This window comes from Myotis myotis, unplaced genomic scaffold, assembly GCF_014108235.1.
Source record: "Myotis myotis isolate mMyoMyo1 unplaced genomic scaffold, mMyoMyo1.p scaffold_m19_p_11, whole genome shotgun sequence".
In the NCBI taxonomy this organism is placed as follows: domain Eukaryota; kingdom Metazoa; phylum Chordata; class Mammalia; order Chiroptera; family Vespertilionidae; genus Myotis; species Myotis myotis.
Genome location: NW_023416315.1, coordinates 47,299,109 through 47,320,555, shown reverse-complemented (window position 1 = coordinate 47,320,555; position 21,447 = coordinate 47,299,109). Strand labels below are relative to the sequence as shown.

The window sequence follows — 21,447 nt, the reverse complement described above, 5'->3', positions numbered from 1 at the left end:
TATGAAATGCTGAAAGGTATCCTTTAAGAAGAGGAAGAAGAAGAAAAAGGTAAAGATACAAATTATGAACAACAAATACACATCTATCAACAAGTGAATCTAAAAATCAAGTGAATAAATAATCTGATGAACAGAATGAACTGGTGATTATAATAGAATCAGGGACATAGAAAGGGAATGGACTGACTATTCTTGGGGGGCAAAGGGGTGTGGGAGATGCGGGAAGAGACTGGACAAAAATCGTGCACCTATGGATGAGGACAGAGGGTGGGGAGTGAGGGCGGAGGGTGAGGTGGGAACTGGGAGGAGGGGAGTTATGGGGGGAAAAAAGAGGAACAAATGTAATAATCTGAACAATAAAGATTTAATAAAAAAAAAAATTAAAATAAAGAGTTTTCCGAGGGAAAATTATTTTGAACTTGGAATTCAAAAGAACAGAATAAGAACATTTTCAACAAAGCAAGGACATAATAGTTTAGTTCCCATATACCAATCTAGCAAATCTTCAATATATGTAATTTCATTAAGAAATCTTTAAGATAGCCCTGGCTGGTTTGGCTCAGTGGATAGAGTGTTGGCCTGCGGACTGAAGGGGCCCGAGTTCGATTCCGGTCAAGGGCATATGCCTTGGTTGCGGGCACATCCCCGGTGGGGGGTTTGCAGGAGGCAGCTGATTGATGTCTCTAACTCTCTATCCCTCTCCCTTCCTCTCTGTAAAAAATCAATAAAATATATATATATATATATAAAAGAAATCTTTAAGATAAATAACATTATTTTATACTAGAGGCCCGGTGCACAAAAATTTGTGCACTCGGAGTGGGGGAGAGGGGGGTCCCTCAGCCTGGCCTGTACCCTCTCGTAGTCTGGGACCCCTTGGGAGATAACGACCTGCTGGCTTAGGCCTGCTCCTGGGTGGCAGAGGGCAGGCCCAATCCCTAGGTGCAGCCCCTGGTCGGACTCAGAGCAGGGCTGATTGGGGAGTTGGGGGGCCGCTCCCTGTCATGCACAGAGCAGGGCGGATCGGGAGGTTGCAATGCCACACTCAGTCACGCTCAGGGTAGGGCCGATTGGGGGGTTGGGGCACCGCCCCCTATCACACTCAAGGCAGGGTCAATGGGGAGGTTGCGGTGCCACCCCGTCACACACAGAGCAGGGCCCATCAGGGGGGTTGGGGCTCCGTACCCTGTCACGCACAGAGCAGGGTCGATCAGGGGGCTGGGGAGCTCCCCCCTGTCACTCACAGAGTAGGGCCGATAGGAGAGTTGGGGCACTGCCCCCTGTCACACACAGAGCAGGACGGATCAGGGGGTTGGGGCGCCGCACCCTGTCACACTCAGGGCAGGGCCGATGGGGAGGTTATGGCTCTATCCCGTCACACACAGAGCAGGGCCCGTGGGGGGCGGTTGGGGCGTCGCCCTCTATCACCCACAGAGCAGGGCTGATCAGGGGGTTGGGGCGCCGCACCCTGTCACACACAGAGCATGGCCGATCAGGGGGTTGGGGCGCCGTACCCTGTCGCACACAGAGCCACAGGGCAATCAGGGGGTTGGAGAGCTCCCCCCATCAGGCACAGAGCAGGGCTGATCAGGGGGTTGGGGCGCCTTCCCCTGTCATGAACAGAGCAGGGCAGATAGGGAGGTTGTGGCCCCGCCCCCTGTCACACACAGAGCTGCAGGGCGATCAGGGGGTTTGGGCGCTGCTCCCTGTCACGCCGATCCCACTGCTGGGAGGCCTCGTGGCTCCGCTGATCCCGGTGCTGGGAGGCATATTACCCTTTTACTATATAGGATAGAGGCGTGGTGCATGGGTGGGGGCCGGCTGGTTTGCCCTGAAGGGTGTCCTGGATCAGGGTGGGGGTCCCCACTGGGGTGCCTGGCAGCCTGGATGAGGGGATGATGGTTGTTTGCAGCTGGTCACAGACCCTTCAGGGTGGGGGTCCCCACTGGGGTGCCCGGCCAGTCTGGGTGAGGGGCTGAGGGCTGTTTTCAGGCTGGCGGGTGACTGAAGCTCCCAACCGCTCCTTTTTTTCTTTTTTATTCTGGGCCAGCTTTAGCTCTGAGGCTTGGCTCCAGCTCTTAGGCCTCCGCTGCTGAAAGCAGGTATCTGGTTTGTTTGGGTTCTACAATCGAAACACTGTTTCAACTCCAGCTCTGAGATCCCGGCTGGCTGAAAGCAGGTTTCTGGGGTTTTGTTTAGCTTCTATATTTGTAACAGTGTTTCAAACTGCAAGCTCAGAGGCCGGCAGCGGCAGGCGGGGCACGTTGGAGTCCTCCGTCACTGAAGCAAGCAAGCCTCATGTTCGCTTCAAGCTGCCTGGCTGTTGGCCGCCATCTTGGCTGGCAGTTAATTTCCATATCAATGGGAAGGGTAGCGGATGTATGGCTAATTACCATGTTTCTCTTTTAGTAGATAGGATATGATATTAGAATTTAAGATGGACAGTTTAAATGTTACCCATTTACCCAGGGAAGACAATAAGTAACTTTAGCTTACCTTTTCTGCTATTATTATGGCAAATGCTAAGTTTAAACTATCCTAAAGAATTTTTGGAGGGGCTCCGAATAAAAATAAAAAATACTGTGGGGCCCTAGCCGATTTGACTCAGTGATAGAGCATCGGCCTGTGGAACGAAGGGTCCTGGGTTCCATTCCAGTCAGGGGTACATACCTTGGTTGCAGGCTCCTCCCCAACCCAAGCTCTAGTCAGGGCTTGTGCAGGAGGCAACTGATCGGTGTGTTTCTCTCACATGGATATTTCTCTCTGACTTTCCCTCTCTCTTCCACTCTCGCTAAAAATCAATGGAAAAATATCCTTGAATGAGGATTACCCACAAAACAAACAAACAAACAAACACAAAAAACAAACAAAACAAAAATAAAACACACTGTGGGGAAGGTTTTCCATCAGACACTGCCTCTGAGATCCTTCCAGGTACCTCTTCTTTGAAAGAGTCAGTTAACGTCATTTTCTCCATTTCCCCCTTTGCCGTTCACTCTTCAACCTGGTCCATTCAGTCTTCTATCTCTACCACTGCACTGAAACAACTTTTATCAAGGTCACCAGCCGATGTTGCCAATCATATCCTCATCTTTCTAGACCTCTCAGTAACACACTCAACTCAAATGGCAATTTTCTCCTTGAAATGCTTTTTCTCCTCGTCCCTGGGACTCCACATACTTCCATTTTGTTTCTTTTCTTACCTCATGGCCACTCCTCCCACTCCTGGAGTTTTGTCCTTGGACTCTTTCTCTTGCTTCTCCACTTTCTCTCCTGCGGTAACCACTCCAGGCTCATGATTTATACTGCAATCTGTACATCAACAATTCCCAAATATTTCTTACCTTTGAGCTTCAGAGACCAATTAACACCTCTCCTGAATGTGTCACAGGCATCCCAAACCTGCCAAAGGAAAACTCCTAACTCCCCTCTACCCGCAAGGTAGTCCCCATCTCAGGAAATGTCAACATCATCCGTCCAGTTCTTCAAGCCAAAAGCCTAAGTGTCAGTGAACCTAAGGTCTCTAAGAGAATATGCTCTGGGCTAAATACAACTCCATTATTTATACCTTGTAACTACATGATCTTGGACAAGTTAGGGTTCTTATGAAAATGATGAAAACATTTAGAACAGTAAATTATTATTCTTAACTCCTCATTCTCTAATTCCCACCAGTAAGTCCTATCATCAATTCTACCATCAAAATATCCTCAATCTGTCCACTTGTCTCCAGCTCCATTACTGCTACGCTCATCCAAGCCACTCTCATCCCCCCAAATATTACAGTCGCCTTATTAATTTTCTCCATTTCTGTTCTTACCTTCATGATCCATTCTCCACATAGCAGCCAAAGTGATACTTTCAAAATATATACGAGATGTATCTCCTCTGCTTAAAACCCTCCAATTTATTCCCTAGAGCAGCTGTGGGCAAACTACGGCCCGCGCCCGTTTGAAATGAATAAAACTAAAAAAAAAAAAAAAAAAAGACCGTACCCTTTTATGTAATGATGTTTACTTTGAATTTATATTAGTTCACACAAACACTCCATCCATGCTTTTGTTCCGGCCCTCCGGTCCAGTTTAAGAACCCATTGTGGCCCTCGAGTCAAAAAGTTTGCCCACCCCTGCCCTAGAGTATTAAGGTAAAATCCACATTCCTTACCTTGGTCTCCAATGCCCTACACCCGTGGTTCACAAACCTAGTACATATTAGAATCATGATAGAGCTCTAAGAATTATTCATGCTTGGGCCCCATCCTGGACCTATTAAATCAGAATCTCAAGGTGAGATGTCCATCTACAATTTAAAACCATGTAAGTGATGGTTATGTTGAAAAGCACTGCCCTCCTCGTTCTTCTAGTCACGCTCCCGTTTACTCACTGCATACCTGCTAACTGGCCTTCTTACTTCCCCTCGGGACTTTGCACTAGGTATTCTTCCTGCCAGAAAGCTCTTCCTCAGAACTTCTCACAGATGAGTCCTTCCTGCTAATCAGTCTCAGCCTAAATATTAGCTCCTTTATGAGACCGTCTCTGACAGCCAATCTAAAATAAATCACCGGATAGCACCTTCATTTTTGTCAAAGCACTTAAATATATTCATTTTCTTGTTTGTTTATATTATCTTTCTTTCTCTACTAAAATTTAAGCTCCAGAGGAGTTTACAGGAATTGTTCATTGCTATGCCTTCAGAGAGCAGATATCAAGCAAAAGAGTAAGTGTTCAGGAAATATCTGTTGAATGAATGAATAAACAAACAGGCATGGTTGGGAACCAGCTGCCTCAAGGCTGTCTTCTATAGCTTAAGAATAATGTTTATTTCCTTTTGTTTTAAAGGCTATTCCATTCAGAAAGGCTGGGCCCCAGCATTGCAGCACAATTCTGTAAAGGAGCTGAAGGACAGAGTCTACATCAACCCTAGACCTACAAATCACCCCAAACCCTTACATTGACCATTTACTCTACATCCCTTCCCTTGTCCTCCCTCTAACTTTTTCACCAGAATTGCCAACAAATTAAAATTGACTGATTTAATGATATTTAATTTAGTTTCCACACCAAGACTGTGGCAGACAGGTTAACAAAGAAAAAAGGGACTTGGGTGTAATGAGTAAGAGAAAGCAAGAGAAAAAAAATCCACCTGTCAGACTGCCAATTTTGTATTGGAAAGAGTTTTACAATCTGAAGTTTGACACTTCAGATGAACTGCTAAATTGAGCAGAAATGCTTCCCAAATAGATAAACATAAAACAAGGTCAAGGTTCCCAAGACTATCCCTTACTAAGGACTAGTGGTATCACTTTCCAACTAGAAGTGAAGCACTACCTTTGGGATATCTCCTTTAATACCCGGGGGCAGCCGCAGGATCCAGAAGTTCCTGTTCCTCAGCAGGTTCTCCAAGTTCTCCAGCCGCCTCTGCAGCAGCCCGTACTCCTGCAGCAGGGTCCCCAGCACGGCCCACTTGCCATCCAGCTGGTTCCCGAGATCAGCCACTGTCTTTTCACAGCTGGCCAGCTTCTTCTCTGTTGTCCCTGTCCGTCCTTCTAGATGTAGGAGACGCCGGCTGTGCACCTCCACCTTTCTCTCTATAGCCTGCACAGCTGCCACCACTGTCCACAGGGAGATGGCTGCAGTCTGCAGGTGTGCCTCGTTTGCTCCTGGGGGTGTGGGGAGGGGAAGGGGCTGTAGGGACGTAAGGCATTCGGAGTCCCATTCAGAAGTCTGTGTGCAGTGGAGAGATGAGACAAGGCACTGAGTGTTAGAAGAAGCCCTAATCCAAACTTAAACGAGATAAGAACTGCTTACCTGGCTATCTGAGATTCATCTAAATATAGTTTGATTACTGCTTGCATATGCCTCATCTTCATGGAGCTCATCAGCATCAAGTCAAGAGAACTGCTTTGATGGGTCAGGGATGGATTAGGTCAAGACAGTGACTGAAACTGGATCAAGAACTAGCCTGGCATATTCCCTAGAATTCAGTGGTTCTCAACCTTGGCTGCACATTAGAATCACCTGGGAATCTTTTTAAAATCCTGATTTCTGGGCCTCATTCGCCAGAAATTCTGTTTCTTTGTTACTAATGTTGTGGCCTCACCCCATAACAAAGAAACAGAATTTCCCGTGGATGAGGCCCATAAATCAGGATTTTAAAAAGATTCCCAGGTGATTCTAATGTGCAGCCAAGGTTGAGAACCACTGCCCTAGACGCAAGGAACTTTAGCCAACTGTTCACAGGCTCAAGATTGCTGCTGCATTCTCTGTCAGTGGGAAAGGCCTACATGGAAAGTCCTACATGCCCCAGGAACTTTCCAGATTTCACCCGGCTCAGTGTGCGTACTGACTTGGGCTCTGACCCTGTCTACCACCCTTCTTACAAACCACAACCATATGTCCGGCCGGTGTGGCTCAGTGGTTGAACCAGGAGGTTTCGGTTAGATTCCACTCAGGGCACATGCCTGGGTTTCCGGCTGGATCCCCAGTGCAGGGAGGGCGGGGTGGGGGTGTGGGAGGCGTTGATCCATGGTTCTCTCTCATCATTGATGTTTCTCTCTCTCTCTCCCTCTCTATCTGAAATTAATAAAAACGTAAGTTTTTTTTTAAAAAAACAACAACACAACCATACTATTCAGTAATAGCTGAACAAGCTTTGAAAGTTGAGTCTGGAGAGTTATAAAACAGAACATAATATACTGTATTACTCCACACGGCAGAACTAGAACCAACATGGAATTTTTAGGCAGGCAAACTTTGGTCTATATAAGTTAACTTTTGAACTAGGTCTTCTAAGAAAGTAACAGGTTATCCCATCACTGCATGTACATTGAAACAGTGTATTCAAAAAAAGGAAATTGCTCTAACAGGAGGTTGGATGAGCATGGCCCTACAAAGACTTCTGATGCTATGGTAACCCGCTCTACCGCCACAACCTCCCACTTCTTCAGCTCACCCCCGAGCTTATTTTCATGTCACCTGCTCTGCAACCCACCAAACCCCTGGCCATTCCATTTGCTGCTGGCTTATCAGACTGCTCCCAGCTTCGCTTTCCTCCTCAGCTGATCACTTCAGCCACTTTCAACCCTGTCTTTCTGCCTCACTGCTGGGCTAACCTCCAGGCTGGAATCAGTCTGATCCTTCTCGTTCTGTTTCTGCAGGCAGGCTGGTAAGTCACAGAACCAGGTAAACTGGTGTCACCACGCACCAACCGGCCGTCTCTAAGCTCAGCAGGGACTCAACACTGCCTGGCAATCCCCATATTGCTTTTCCCATCCCATGTGTGGCCACTACAAACCGCAGCCCCTCTCCTTACGCTTTTTGCTACAGCGCTCCTCAAACTAATGTGCGTAAGAATCATCTGGAGATTTCATTGAAATGCAGACTTTGAGTTAGTAGGTCTGGGAGGAAGGTTGAGATTCTGCATTTTAACCAGCTCCCAGATACTGCTGCTGCCGCAGGGCCCGCCCCTCACGCTCAGATGGCATGGAAAAAAATTAGATAAAAACTCTCTGAACGTTTTCCTTTTTCTTCTCACCCCTTCCCACCTCAGACTCAATAACTTAACCCACGCTTTCTTTTTTCCTTCCCAAAGGAAAAAGGTTCATCATATTTAAAACTAATCTCTCCACTTCATGCTCCGAACACCAACTCCTTCCACATTTTTGGGTACGTTGTTTTTTTGTTTGTTTTTTAATTTTTAAAAAAATATATTTTATTGATTTTTTTACAGCGAGGAAGGGAGAGGGACAGAGAGTTAGAAACATCGATGAGAGAGAAACATCGATCAGCTGCCTCCTGCACACTCCCTACTGGGGATGTGCCCGCAACCAAGATACATGCCCTTGACTAGAATCGAACCTGGGACCCTTCAGTCCTCAGGCCGTCGCTCTATCCACTGAGCCAAACCGGTTAGGGCTGTTTTTTAATTTTTATGGTCAACATTTCTTCTCCATAAGATAGACCCGCATTGTTCAATATGGTAGCCATCCGTGGCTACCGAGCACTTGAAATGTGCTTCTTCTGATTACTATGTGCTGTGAGTATAAAATACACACCAGATTTTAAAGACTTGGTATGGGGGAGGAGGGATGCAAAGCATTAATTCCTTACTTTTGACCACACTTTGAAACATTTTGTATGCACCGGGTTAAATAAAGTAGATCATTAAGATCCACTTCATCTATTTGTCTTTACTTTGTAAATGTGACTCCTAGAAAGCATCAGGTGACACATGCGGCTTCCGTTGTATTTCTATTGGCCGGGGCTGGCACACACGTGCTCACCTCTACCATATGTTTTTGAACGACTGGAGAAGGAAGAGAAGACCCAGAAGCAGAGCTGGCATTCCCCTGTGCCCCGTTCCCCACCCCAGTGGTACTGCTCCCTCTTTTTCCTCTGCTTTTCTCATTCCCCAGTCACTCCTCCATAGCCCGGCCTGGCTCCTGACCCACCGAGACGGCGCTCCTCGGGGGCGGGGGGATGAAAACCCGAGTTCGCAAATGCAAGGCGTATGCTTGTAACCTGACTAGTTCCTGCTCATTCCACCGGGTCTGGTGTGAGTTGGTCCCGCAGCCCCGGCAGCAGGCGGACAGCTGGGCGCCGCGGGCCCGCAGTCCACACGCCCAGAACAAACACTGACAAGCCCCCCGCTGGCACCGACGGGGAGGCGCGCCGTCGCGTGCGGGGCCCGGGCTCCCTGCGCCCCGCGGCCGGTGTCCCCGTCTCCCCGCAGATGTGGCCGTGCGAGGCTCCGGTGGGCCGCCCCGGGTTGATTCTGCGAGGATGAGGATGAGGATGCGCCCGGGGCGGCTGAGTGGCCCACGGCATCGCCGCACCGAGCCCGCCGCCCTGCGTCCGGCCGGCTGCCGGGGCTGCACCTGCGCTCGCCGGAAACCTCCGCCGGGCTGGGGAGCTCCGGGCCTCACACCCAGGGCGGCCTCGGGAGGCCGGAGGGGACGAGCCCTCCCAGACCCGCGCTGGGCGTCGGGGTTCCACCCGAAACCCCGGCTCCGCCGCTCGGGCTGCGTCCCTGACAGGCCCGGGTTCCCGCCCTCCTCCCCTCCCGCGGGGCCGGCCCCGGAGCCCGGGGCGCCCAGACCCCGCCGGGCGTGCAGCACTCCGTGCGCGGGCCGCCCTTACCGGAGCTGGGGCCGCCTCGGCCATGGCTCTGCGCTGTCCGGCCCGGGCCGCAGTCGCTGCTGTCGCCGCCGCACAGACCCACAGAGACGGCAACCGCTCGGCCTGCCTTCCGCGCCCAGGCTCGCGCGGCCGTGGGGCCCGGCTGCTCGGGGCGCGGGGGCGCGGGGACGCGGCAGGGGCAGGACCGGCCTGAGGAGCGCGGTGACGGGGAAGCTCAGCTGCGCTCGGCCCCCAGCGGCCCCTCAGCTGGCGCTTTGTGGGCACCGAGCGCACGCCGGGCACGGCTGCGGCCTAGACGCGCCGCCCGCCCTCCCACCCGCCGCGCAGCGCGCCCCCTGCCGGCCCGGCGGACACTCTCGCCCCGCGGCGAGGTCGTCTGGGCTCGTGCGCGGTGGTTGCTCTAGGAATCAAGTGTAGCGTTTTCTCGTACCCGAGAGCTCTCTACAGGTTGCAGCTTAGGGCTCAGCCGCAAACCAGTGCTCGTCAGGGGAGTGTGTTCTTCCTGGAGGTCCAAGGAGCAGGCACCGCCTGAAGGGAGGCGCTGGGGCGGGAGGCAGCCCAATTCCGAAAGGTGGAAAAGGGCGCAGTGCGGGAGCCAGGTGCCCGTGAGCCTGCGGGCTGGAATGAGTGGCGCAGGGGCACACGGCGGTGAGGAAGAGGACGTTCCTTAAGTTGCATAAATTGCATATGTGGCAGCCAAGATGAAGCGGCTCACATCTCACGTGGCCCGTGTTAGGACCAAAAGCTAGTGTACAGTTGTCCTTACATCCGGATCATTGGCGTTCTGGTTTGCTAGGTCCGTGCAAACGGACTGGAAGGAAGCACGTGTTCTCTATGGGGGTTGTGTGTTTCCGGTTGACAACCACGTGACCAGGAGTTTCCAGGATAGCCCTCCTTTCACACACGGTGAACACGAATCAGAGTCCACCCAAACCTGTATTTCAACAACCGAATCAAGCCGATGTCCATAACAAAATGCATAAATCACTGAAGTTTGAGAACCATCCTGTTGGGGCACCTGTATACTAAGCTCTTTTTAGACAGTAGCTACACTTGCAGCATGTAAGTCGAATATACCTGAATATACATTTTGGTCAAATGTAATGTTTGGCAATTAAAAATTGCAATTCTATGAATCAAAATATCACCATGACAGAATGAACTTCTAGGAAAAAAAAAACCCTGAATTTTCTTGGAAAGGAAATTAATTTTTATAACTTTTACTATTAAAAATGATTAAAAATTTTAAAGTTGACCTTCATGCAAGAACAGGAATTTCACAGCCCTGTCAACTGCTGGATACCTCCATGGCCATTAAACAGGGACATTACTAAAAGAGGTATTTTCAACTGAGCTTCTTTAGCCAGCAAGTGTAGTTCTGCCAGTATAATATGGTAACATTGCTACCAATTTATTAAATGGACCTTCCTTTAATAGGAACTTAGGGTAAAAAGACTTTACTCCTTTTTAATTCTTAGTCTTGAAAATTTTTTGAATGGTGATGGCATTTCATAGAAGCAATTTCACAGACTGAAGTTTTACTCAGTTTCAAGAACATACATGTTTCCAGAAGTAGATTTAAGATGGTTGTACTCATATTTTTATCTCCAATTTCTAATATTTTTGTCTGTTCTTGCTGCTACACACAATCACTAGAGAAAAATTTGTCCTAAAGTTTGGACCTATGCCCTAGCGGCCGGTTTGGCTCAATGGATAGAGCATCCGCCTGCAGACTGGTTCCCGGGGTTTGATTCCTGTCAAGGTTTTGGGCTCCATCCCCAGTAGGGGGCGTGCAGGAGGCAGCCAATCAATGATTTTCTCTCATCATTGATGTTTCTATCCCTCTCTCCCTCTCCCTTCCTCTCTGGAAGCAATAATTTTTTTTTTTTTTTTTAAGAAATGTGACAATGGAGCAATTTAATTGGTTTTCAAGTTAAGAAAAGACTTGCAGTTTCCATCTGTATCTAACTTTCCTTGTAGGCATACTAACTGTAGCATCTTCCCTAGAGTAGAATCAAAGGGAAATCTTTTCAGCAGGAATCATGTAGGCACATCAATTTATTCAGCAAGTTCCCACAAACTGCTCTCTATGCAAGCAACTATTAGTTTTCAGTAAGTCTTACTCTGGAAAATACAAAATTAAGGTCTTCTTTGTTCTATAAGCCTTTGAAGGACCCAATAGCTGCTGCTCCATCTTGTTTAAATATTTTGTATATGTACATGACAAGACAATTTCTGTTGTGTGTCATATAATTTGTTATTGGCAGAAGTGGTCGACGGTCTTTCTGCTTGCAGCTAGTCATTTTCTATTACATCTTTTAAAGCTATAACCATTTCTGATTATAAACTAAAATGTATAAACAAATTATAGTTTGCTTCTGCTCATAGTCTGCACCATATTTGTTTCATCGTCAATGATAATTTCATGCATTTCTCTTCACTGGTTTTACATTCCATAAATATTACTTGAAGTCAGTTTCACCACTATGTGGGTGGGACCCAGGAATCTTTCACCAGGTGAAGAAAGCAGAAACATGGTTGAACTAATCATTATCCTTTTGTTGTTGAACCTAAAAAATTAAGGTTGATTCTTCATGTCTAAAAGTCACATATACCATACACTGTGGCAGCATATTTAGTAATTTCATTCACCTTTTCGGTACATAAGAAATACAAATCAGGAAAAAAAATTTAAAACAAAATAAACAAATAAATAAAATTGAAACAGATTTACAGATACAGAGAACTGCCATTTGACAGGAGAGAAGGGTTGGGGGGGGGGGGGGATGGATGAAAAGGTGAAGGGATTAAGAAGTACAAATTGGTAGTTACAAAATCGTCACCGGGATGTGAAGTAGCATAGGGAATAGAGTCAATAATATTATAGTAACTATGTATTGGGCCGGGTAGATGCTTGAAACATGGAGGGAACCACTCTGAAAAGCACATGGTTTTCTAACCACGACTAGTATACTGCACACCTGGAACTAATACAGAATAATATTGAGTACAAATTGTAGTTGGGAAAAGATATAGAGTGTCCCAATAAATGTATACACACACTTTGAATAATTATAAAGGCACTGTTTATTAAAATACATTTTGTAAGGACAGAAAAAGTCCTCTCCTTTTCTTTGCTGTGGCCTTCCACAATTTATGAGAAGCGCCTGGTAATTAAACTTCGAGATTGCTGGCTCCTCTACTTAAACAGCAGGATGAGATAAGACTATACTCTCAAGGTTGCATCCTCGCATTCCCCTCTCCCTGCCGTTTTAACAACTCAGGGATAATTTGCACCAAGGAATCTCTAATTAGTACAAAGTTCCCTTCCCTCTCCCCCTCAGACAAGCCTCTTTGTAACTTTTGCTCTAAGTATGTTTTACAGGCTTGGGGAAAATACTAAGACACCGCCTTAGGATATCTGTCTGGCTGTCTCCTGGAAAGCAAACAAACTGTAACTTTTCAAGATACCCCGCCTGCCAATCTGTTCAACTTCAACACCTCCCCCCCCTCTTGTCACTTAGCAACAGCAACTGCTTGCTCTTTATTTTTATTTTTTAAATATTAAATATATTGATTTTAGAGAGGAAGGGAGATGGAGAGAGAGATAGAAACATCAATGATGAGAGAATCATTTATCGGCTGCCTCCTGCACGCCCCTGACTGGGGATCGAGCTTGCACCCTGGCATGTGCCCTGCCTGGGCATGGAACAGCGACCCCCTGGTGCACAGGGCGACTCTTGCTTGCTCTTTGGAAGTGCAGGCCACTCTTTCTTCCCCACCTTGTACTGACTAGCAATAAACTGGCCCTTTCCTCCCTTGGAAAGTAAAATACATTTCCTCTCTGCATCTCTTCTCTTAGTTGTGAATCCTTTCACAGCCCCTGGCACTGGCCTAACCCTAACATTTCATTTTCAAAAGTGTATGCACTTTAACAGCTACCAACTGTTAAAGTGTGCATACATTTTGGGGGGACAACTATATATGAAAAAAAAAACAAACATGCCCCCAACTTTCAAGACCCAGTAGCAGCTTTAGGAGAAACAGCTGGTGGCCACAACAACAGCGGACACATGAAAATAACGGTGACACGCTTGTTGACAGAGAGAGAAGGAGAGCCCTGGAGAGACTACAGAAACACCGCGGAAGTCCGTGAGCCCTCCACACCTAAAGAGAAAGGGGCTCCGGCGGCTCTGAGGACTCAGGAACACCACTAGCTAAGGCCTTAGAGTGAATTTCACTGTGATGGGACAAAGAGTGCCCAAGTAGTACAATGCGATATTAATATCATAAGAGCTACTATAAGTTGGGAAGGAAGTAGAGAGAGTTAAAGTGTTCTAAAGTGGCCAAAGCCGGTTTGGCTCAGCGGATAGAGCGTCGGCCTGCGGACTGAAAGGTCCCAGGTTCAATTCCGGTCAAGGGCATGTACCTGGGTTGCAGGCACTTCCTCAGTGGGGGATGTGCAGGAGGCAGCTGATCGATGTTTCTAACTCTCTATCTCTCTCCTTTCCTCTCTGTAAAAAATCAATAAAATATATTAAAAAAAAAATAAAGTGTTCTAAAGTGGCCTGTATTATCTGAGAGGAGGGTAAATTTTTCGGTTAACCATGGGATTATGGAGTTTCTAGTAAAACCACTAAAATAGAAGAAATAGTATTAAATATTCAAAGTAGCAGGGGGAAATAATGACATTATTAAAAAAACTCAAACAAAAATAGGAGAGAAAAACATAAGTAAGGGGTAAACATTGAAAGTGCAAAATAAGGTGGTAGATGTGAATATAAATACATCAGCAATTACATTAAAAATAAATTAAATGCTCCCGATTAAATGACAAAGATTTTGTACATCCTATTTACAAAAGACACACCTAAAATATAACCTTGATTCCAGAACACAAGGACAACACACACAAAAAAATGTATGGGCCAATTTCACTCATAACATAGGTACAAAATTAAATAAATTATGATCTAACTAAATCCACAAATATAAAGGGGTGGGCAAAAGTAGGTTTACAGTGGTTCATATGGAAAATAATACAATAATTAATAAATAATATAAAAATACACTCTGTGTTTCACGTACTCACAACTGTAAACTTCTTTTGGCCCAACCTGCATAAAAATAATGGAACTTCATGACCAAGTTGGACTTGCATCTAGACTGCAAGTTGTATTTAATTTTACAAACAGCAATACCTGTAAATATAATTCACCATATTAACAGACTAAAGGAGAAAGAGCATATGATTATCTCAATAGTTTCCAAAAATAAGGTTTTGATAAAAATTCACATCCATCCATGATAATTTTATTTATTTTTGAATATATTTTTATTGATTTCAGAGAGGAAGGGAGAGGGAGAAAGAGAAACATCAACGATGAGAGAGAATCATTGATTGGCTGCCTCCTGCATGCCCCCTACTGGGGATTGAGCCCGCAACTCAGGCATGTGCCCTTGACTAGAATCAAACCTGAGACCGTTCAGTCCGCAGGCTGAAACTCTATCCACTGAGCCAAAATAGCTAGGGCTATGATAATTTTATTTTTGCAAACTGAAGGAAAATTCCTTAATTTGGTAAAGACCATTTACAAGAAGTACAGTCTACAGTATGTATTTAATGGTGGATGTTGAAAACTTTTCATGTGGAATCAAAAGGAGGCAACACCTACTATTAACATCTCTATTCAACATTAGACTGGAGGTCCTAATAAGTATCATAAGGTAAGAGCCAAAACCGGCTTAGCTCAGTGGATAGAGCGTCGGCCTGCGGACTGAAAGGTCCCAGGTTCGATTCCGGTCAAGGGCATGTACCTGGGTTGCGGGCACATCCCCAGTGGGAGATGTGCAGGAGGCAGCTGATCGATGTTTCTCTCTCATCGATGTTTCTAACTCTCTATCTCTCTCCCTTCCTCTCTGTAAAAAATCAATAAAATATATTAAAATATATATATATATATATATATATAAGGGTTGGATAAAGAAAATAAAATGTTTAAAACTTTTAGATGGTATGATTATATATATATGAAATCTAAAAGAATCAACAAATAAATCATTAGAATTAATGAGTGTTTTAGCAAGGCTACACCATAAGCCATACATTCCCTTATCACCTTTAGTTTGACAAAACCACGACTTTTATTTTATTTTTATTTAAAAATATATTTTATTGATTTTTTACAAAGAGGAAGGGAGAGGGATAGATAGTTAGAAGCATTGATGAGAGAGAAACATTGATCAGCTGCCTCCTGCACACCCCCTCCTGGGGATGTGCCTGCAACCAAGGTACATGCCCTTGACTGGAATCAAACCTGGGACCCTTCAGTCCGCAGGCCGACGCTTTATCCACTGAGCCAAACCGGTTAGGGCAAAACCACGACCTTTAAAATGATACCCTAGAAATTTGTGTGCAAATTTTGAAAGTCTAAGTTAATAATTATTTTTACCCTCCTCCCAAATTACATAAAAATTTTCACTCTTATCATCCCATTCCTGATATAATATTGTTAAACAGTATTTTAGTTTTTTTTTTGTTTTTTTTTTAATATATTTTATTGATTTTTTACAGAGAGGAAGGGAGAGAGATAGAGAGTCAGAAACATCAATGAGAGAGAAACATCGATCAGCTGCCTCCCGCACACCCCCCACTGGGGATGTGCCCGCAACCCAGGTACATGCCCTTGACCGGAATCGAACCTGGGACCCCTCAGTCCGCAGGCCGACGCTCTATCCACCGAGCCAAACCGGTTTCGGCCAGTATTTTAGTTTTAACTTAAAAAAACTTTGCAAAATTAGACATTAATATTGTTATATGGTCAATGACTTTTAGATTTACTTACATAACTTACAATTTCCTTATTCAGCTTACTTCTTGTATCTCAGACCTCCCATTTGGGATCAGTTTTCTTTTCTACAAAGTATATATTTAATTTTTTCTTTAGTGGGGGTCAGTTGGTGGTAAACTCGCTGATCTTCGAATGTAGAACAGTTTAGCTGGGAATAGAATTCAGAGTTAACTGTTGTTTCTCTCAACATATGGAATGTGTCATTGCACTATCTTTTGGTTTTCTTTGTAACTATTGAGAAGTCAACCCGCAGTCCAACTATTGTTCCTTTGTAGGTGATCTCAGGTTTCCCTCTGGCTACTTGCAAAGGTCAGAGTGCTCAACCTCAGCCAGGAGATCAAGTTCACATTGGAGAGCAGGGGACCAGGTGAGGGGAGAGTAGGAAGATCAGAGCAGTGGGACAAACACATCATCTGAGCAGAGCTGCCCTGCTCTGGGCAGGAAGGGCCTCCTCAGCTTCTTCACCTTTTGCAGGAAGACTAGAGATCAGATTCAGAAAGAGGAGAGGAGACTGGAACTCCTTTATGACCTTTATGACCATTGAGACTAAAATGCTAGGGGGCACCCAGATTTGAACTGGGGACCTCTTGATCTGCAGTCAAATGCTCTACCCCTGAGCTATACCCCCTGCCATACCAGTGAGGCCCAATGAACACCCTTTCCTTGTGTGGCCACACCCAGAGCTTCTGCCCTAGATACGCTGTCCACATAGCTTGGCTGAGTTGCCAGACCTGCTTTATGCTAACTCGTTCCCCACATTAGAAGAAGCAGCAGGTTCCCTCCTCCCACAGCTCCACAACCTCCCCACCTTCAGTCCCTAGAGGAGGGCAGTAATGTGGGGAGCACTCCCTGGCCGCTGGAAGGATCCACATTCACATCTCTATAGTGGTTTTTGTGCTGAGCATCTGAAAACAGACTCAAAATGCCTCATGGCCTGACCAGGCACGGAGCACCTCAAAGAGAGAACACACTTGCCTGGCTACAGATCAGAGCTCTCTGCACAATGCTGACCCCTCCCCCTGCCTGAATCTCCACAGTCAACCCTTTAACTGCTGGGGGAGATGAACATGACAGTCTCTAGGCTCCAAGTCCACCTTCCTGTGCTCTGCTCTGTGGTGCTGGGTTTGGGCCTCTGTAAGCCAGGCTCTCCTTCGCCAGGTGGCATCCTGGCTGGTCCTGCCAGTAGAGCTGCAAAACGAGATGGAAGGTTGGAGCAGGAAGAAGCACTTGCTTTGGGTTCCGGCGTTGGGTTCCTGTCAGTGTCACCTGGCAGCCGCTGTCCATCCAGGAGAAACAGCGATTGCCACGTGCAGTGTGGTGCTCACAGGCCCGGCTTCGTCATGACTCTTCAGGGACAGCAGCATCACCTTTGAGATCTGAGTCCCTGATCCCAGAGATACTCCCCAAGCTTGTAAGACTTAACAAGTTTGTCCTTTCTGTTTGTCCGCAGCCCTCGAGTGGTGGCTGCTTCTACAGAAACTACCTCTATGATACTTAGTCTTCCCTTTCTGCCCTTTTACTTCAAATTCCTGGTTATTGTGGATTAAATTGTATCCCCCAAAAGATATGTTGAATTTGTAGCATCCCCGCAGCCCCCGTGTGCAGGAATGTGTCCTCAAAGATGGAATTATTTAAGATGAGATTACCATGGATGGGTGAGCCCTTAATCCAACGTGACTGGTGTCATAAGAAGAGGAGAGACGCGCAGGCTGAAGACAGCCAGTTGAAGACAGAGAGGTAGAGACTGAAATGAGGCAGCAGCTTGTAGCTGCCAAGGAAGGTGGGATTGCCAACAAACACCAAAAGCTGGAAAGAGGCAAGGAGGGACCCTCCTCTAGAGTCTTGATTTCAGACTCTGGCATCCAGAACTGTGAGACAATAAATTTGTTGTTTTATCACCCACACAGTGGTACTTAATTACAGAAGCTACAGGAAATTGATATACTGGTTAACAATTATTTATATTAAATTCTGTTAAAATAACTGGTTCAGTTTCTTTAAATTGAATCTATTGGGTGACATTGGTTTATAAAATCATATAGGTTTCAGGTGTACAATTTTATAATACATCATCTGTATATTGTATTGTGTGTCCACCACCTCAAATCAGGTCTCCTTCCATTACCATTTATTCCCCCCTTTACCCTCTTCTACCTCCCTGTCCCTCCGGGAATCACTATATTGTTGTCTGTGTCTATGGGTTGTTTGTGTATGTGTGTGTCTCCTTAATTCCTTCACCTTTGTCACCCATAACTGGCTCAGTTTTTGTGTCTGGACTGGACCCTGGATGAGACTTAATTTAGTCCCATTGGGGTTCCAGGAAACAGACCCTAAAAGAAGGCATTGAGGATACATTTAGTCTTGCCCTTGGTCTTCAAGGCTGTGCTTAGCACCTGACTGGATCCTGAATAAGAAGGGACGGCCACAAATGTGCTGTTTCATAGGCTCTAGTCCAGCGGTTCTCAACCTGTGGGTCGCGACCCCTTTGGGGGTCGAACGACCCTTTCACAGGGGTCGCCTAAGACCATCAGAAAACACATATATAATTACATATTGTTTTTGTGATTAATCACTATGCTTTAATTATGTTCAGTTTGTAACAATGAAAATATATCCTGCATATCAGATATTTACATTACGATTCATAACAGTAGCAAAATTAGTTATGAAGTAGCAACGAAAATAATTTTATGGTTGGGGGTCACCACAACATGAGGAACTGTATTAAAGGGTCACAGCATTAGGAAGGTTGAGAACCACTGCTCTAGCCAGTCTCCTCCTGGAAGCAGACTACAGTATGGCCTGCATTTAGCTGATTTTGTCAGTTTAGATCAAACAGGGAAAGAGATTCTTAGAGGGGGCACCCAGGATCCAGGATTCAGATTTGAGCCCAGGACCTCTTAATCTGCAGTCAAATGCTTTACCCCTGAGCTATATCCCTTCTTACTAACAATACTGTGTAACTAATAGTGTTCTTTACACTTCCATTCACACACAGGTTGTTGGTTCTGACTCAGCAGCCAGCTGCTGGTCCTGCTCATTCCTTAAGGAATGCTGGTGCATGCATTCCTCACACCATAACTATCATTCTTTTCCAAAAAGATACCATCTCTTGTTGGCACCAGCTTGGAAGTGCTGTTAACTGAACTCAAGGGGTTCACTACTGGGGGTGCTCCATTTAAGAACCAGATGTGGCTGCCACAAGGTAGTTTTGCAAACTTTGAGATAGTAAAGGAGACCCAGGATTCATGTCCAAAGCTCTGCCTCCTGGAGGTATTTGGTTAATTACATCTTCCTTCCTTCCTTCCTTCCTTCCTTCCTTCCTTCCTTCCTTCCTTCCTTCCTTCCTTCCTTCCTTCCTTCCTCTCTCTCTCTCTCTCTCTCTCTCTCTCTCTCTCTCTCTCTCTCTCTCTCTCTCTCTCTTTCTTTTTGCAGTTGGCTACTTTCATGTGGTTGAGTTCCTGTCAGCTCATCTTGTTTATTCCTGGGTCTGCAAAATACTACGCTGTATTTTAACATTTAGCAATGAATAATATTTAGAACTGCCCAGTTCCATTTGAGACAGCACAGCCTGTACCTGGCTTGGTATATCAAACAGATGAAGCCCAGAGGCAAGCTGATGCTTCATGAGCAAGGACTAGACTGTTCATTACCTATTTTTCAGTTGAAATCACTTTCAAATAATCCATAGTGTGAGACCAAGATGATCTTTTCTTCCAATCACCTTTAGTTTCCACACCTGTTTAAGGCATTTGAACTTCATTTTTTATTTCAGCTTTCTGTCTTTTGTATCCTGCCCTCACTGCTCACTCCCCCGTCCTGTCTTTTCTTTAGCCATTCCCTCCCATCCATGATGATATAAATCTTCTAAACTTTTTGTTTCTTTGACTTTCTCCCTAGTCACCAAATCGCTGTCTTTCTTGTGCTTTCCCCAAGAGGTCCAGAGGCTTGGTTGGTTCTAGGGCAAAATGACTCTGTATCAGTTAGATACTGCTTCATAACAAAACACCACAAAATCTAGCAGCTTTGAATGATAAATCTCTATTTTAACTTGCAGTTTCACAGGTTCAGGAATCTGGGGGAGACTTTTCTGGGCAGTTCTGGTTCAGGTTCCTCATGAGATTGCAGATAAGATGTCAGCTGGGGATGCTCATCTGAAGGTTTGACTGGGGCTGGAGGAACCAGCCTAAGCTCTGAACACTCACATGATGCTGGAAAGAGGACTTGGTTCCTCACTGGCTATCGGGGGAGGCTTCAGTTCCTTGTCACATGGGCCTCTTCACAGGGCTTCTTGATGTACCCTTTTGACATGGCAACAGGCCTCCCTCAGTGTTAAAAACACCCTCAAAGACACACCCAGAGTAGTGTTTGACTGAATATCTGAGCTCCATGTGGCCCAGTCTAGTTAACACATAAAATCAACTATCACATGTAGTAAGCATATATTTGGTTTGGTAAGAACTTGACAAACTGCTTCCCCGAGTGGCTTTATCCTTTTACATTCTTATTGCTGTGTACAGTAGGGTCTCATTTTTTCTGCGCCCTCACCAGCATTTGATATTATCACCTTTCATATTTCAGTTCTGCTGATAGGTGTATGGTGACATCTCCCTGAGGTTTCAGTTTGCACTTCCCTGATGGTGATGATGTTGACACTTCTTCAAGTGCCTATTAGCCATCCGTGCATCCTCTTCGGTGAAGTGTCTGTGCATATCTTTGGCCCATTTTCTAATTGGACATTTTGTTGAATTTTGACAGCTCTTTATGTATTTTAAATACAAGTCCCCTTTTAATACTTTTATGTTCATAACTGAAAATGCACAAACAATAGCCAGTACTGTTCTAGGTTTTTAAAACCCAAGTGGCTGGATGTGTAGTTCTGCATCTTAATTTTTTCCGCACAAGACTCCATGTCTTTGAGAGCTATCTGTGTCACTCTTGATCTGGTAACACTGGACCTGTGGGACTCAGGAGGTAATAAGAAAAGCAACCTCGCCTGGCCAGTGTTGCTCAGTGGTTTAGCATCAGCCCATGAACCAAGGGTCACGTTCGATTCCCATTCAGGGCACATATAGCTGATCGATATTTCTATCTCTCTATCCCTCTCCCTTCCTCTTTCTAAAATAAATAAAAATATGTTTAAAAAAGAGAAAAGCAACCTCATTTTTGTCTCTCATTGCTGACCTTTTAAACTTTCTCGGTGAAATATTTTCTTGTTCAAGTGACTTTAATGATCATAGGTAACAGAAAGCCCCTTGGTTGCTGTCTGAATTCAGTAATCAAAATATCCAATCGCATGTAATAATCAATACTCTGAAATGGATTCTGATTTCAACTTCTGTTCTTCTCTAGAAGTGGGAGAGTTGGGACATGGTCCTTCCACACCTAGCATTCATTCCTAGTGTGAGAAATGCTCACCTGCCCAGATTCAAATAACGTGCTCAGAGACAGAAATATGG

The 21,447-nt window shown here is 45.6% G+C and overlaps 1 protein-coding gene across 1 annotated transcript in view; it reads right to left on the bottom strand.

The window, feature by feature from the left end:
- The window catches only part of ZNF398 (zinc finger protein 398), a 33,654-nt gene extending 24,264 nt beyond the window's left edge, over positions 1 to 9,390 (bottom strand). The window contains exons 1-2 of the mRNA XM_036328389.1: positions 9,138 to 9,390; positions 5,328 to 5,723 (exon numbers count right to left, since the gene is read on the bottom strand). Coding sequence (XP_036184282.1) covers positions 5,328 to 5,723; positions 9,138 to 9,161 — 420 coding nt within the window. The 5' untranslated portion in view covers positions 9,162 to 9,390. The remainder of the gene's footprint in view (positions 1 to 5,327; positions 5,724 to 9,137) is intronic.
- Positions 9,391 to 21,447: the final 12,057 nt, after the last annotated feature.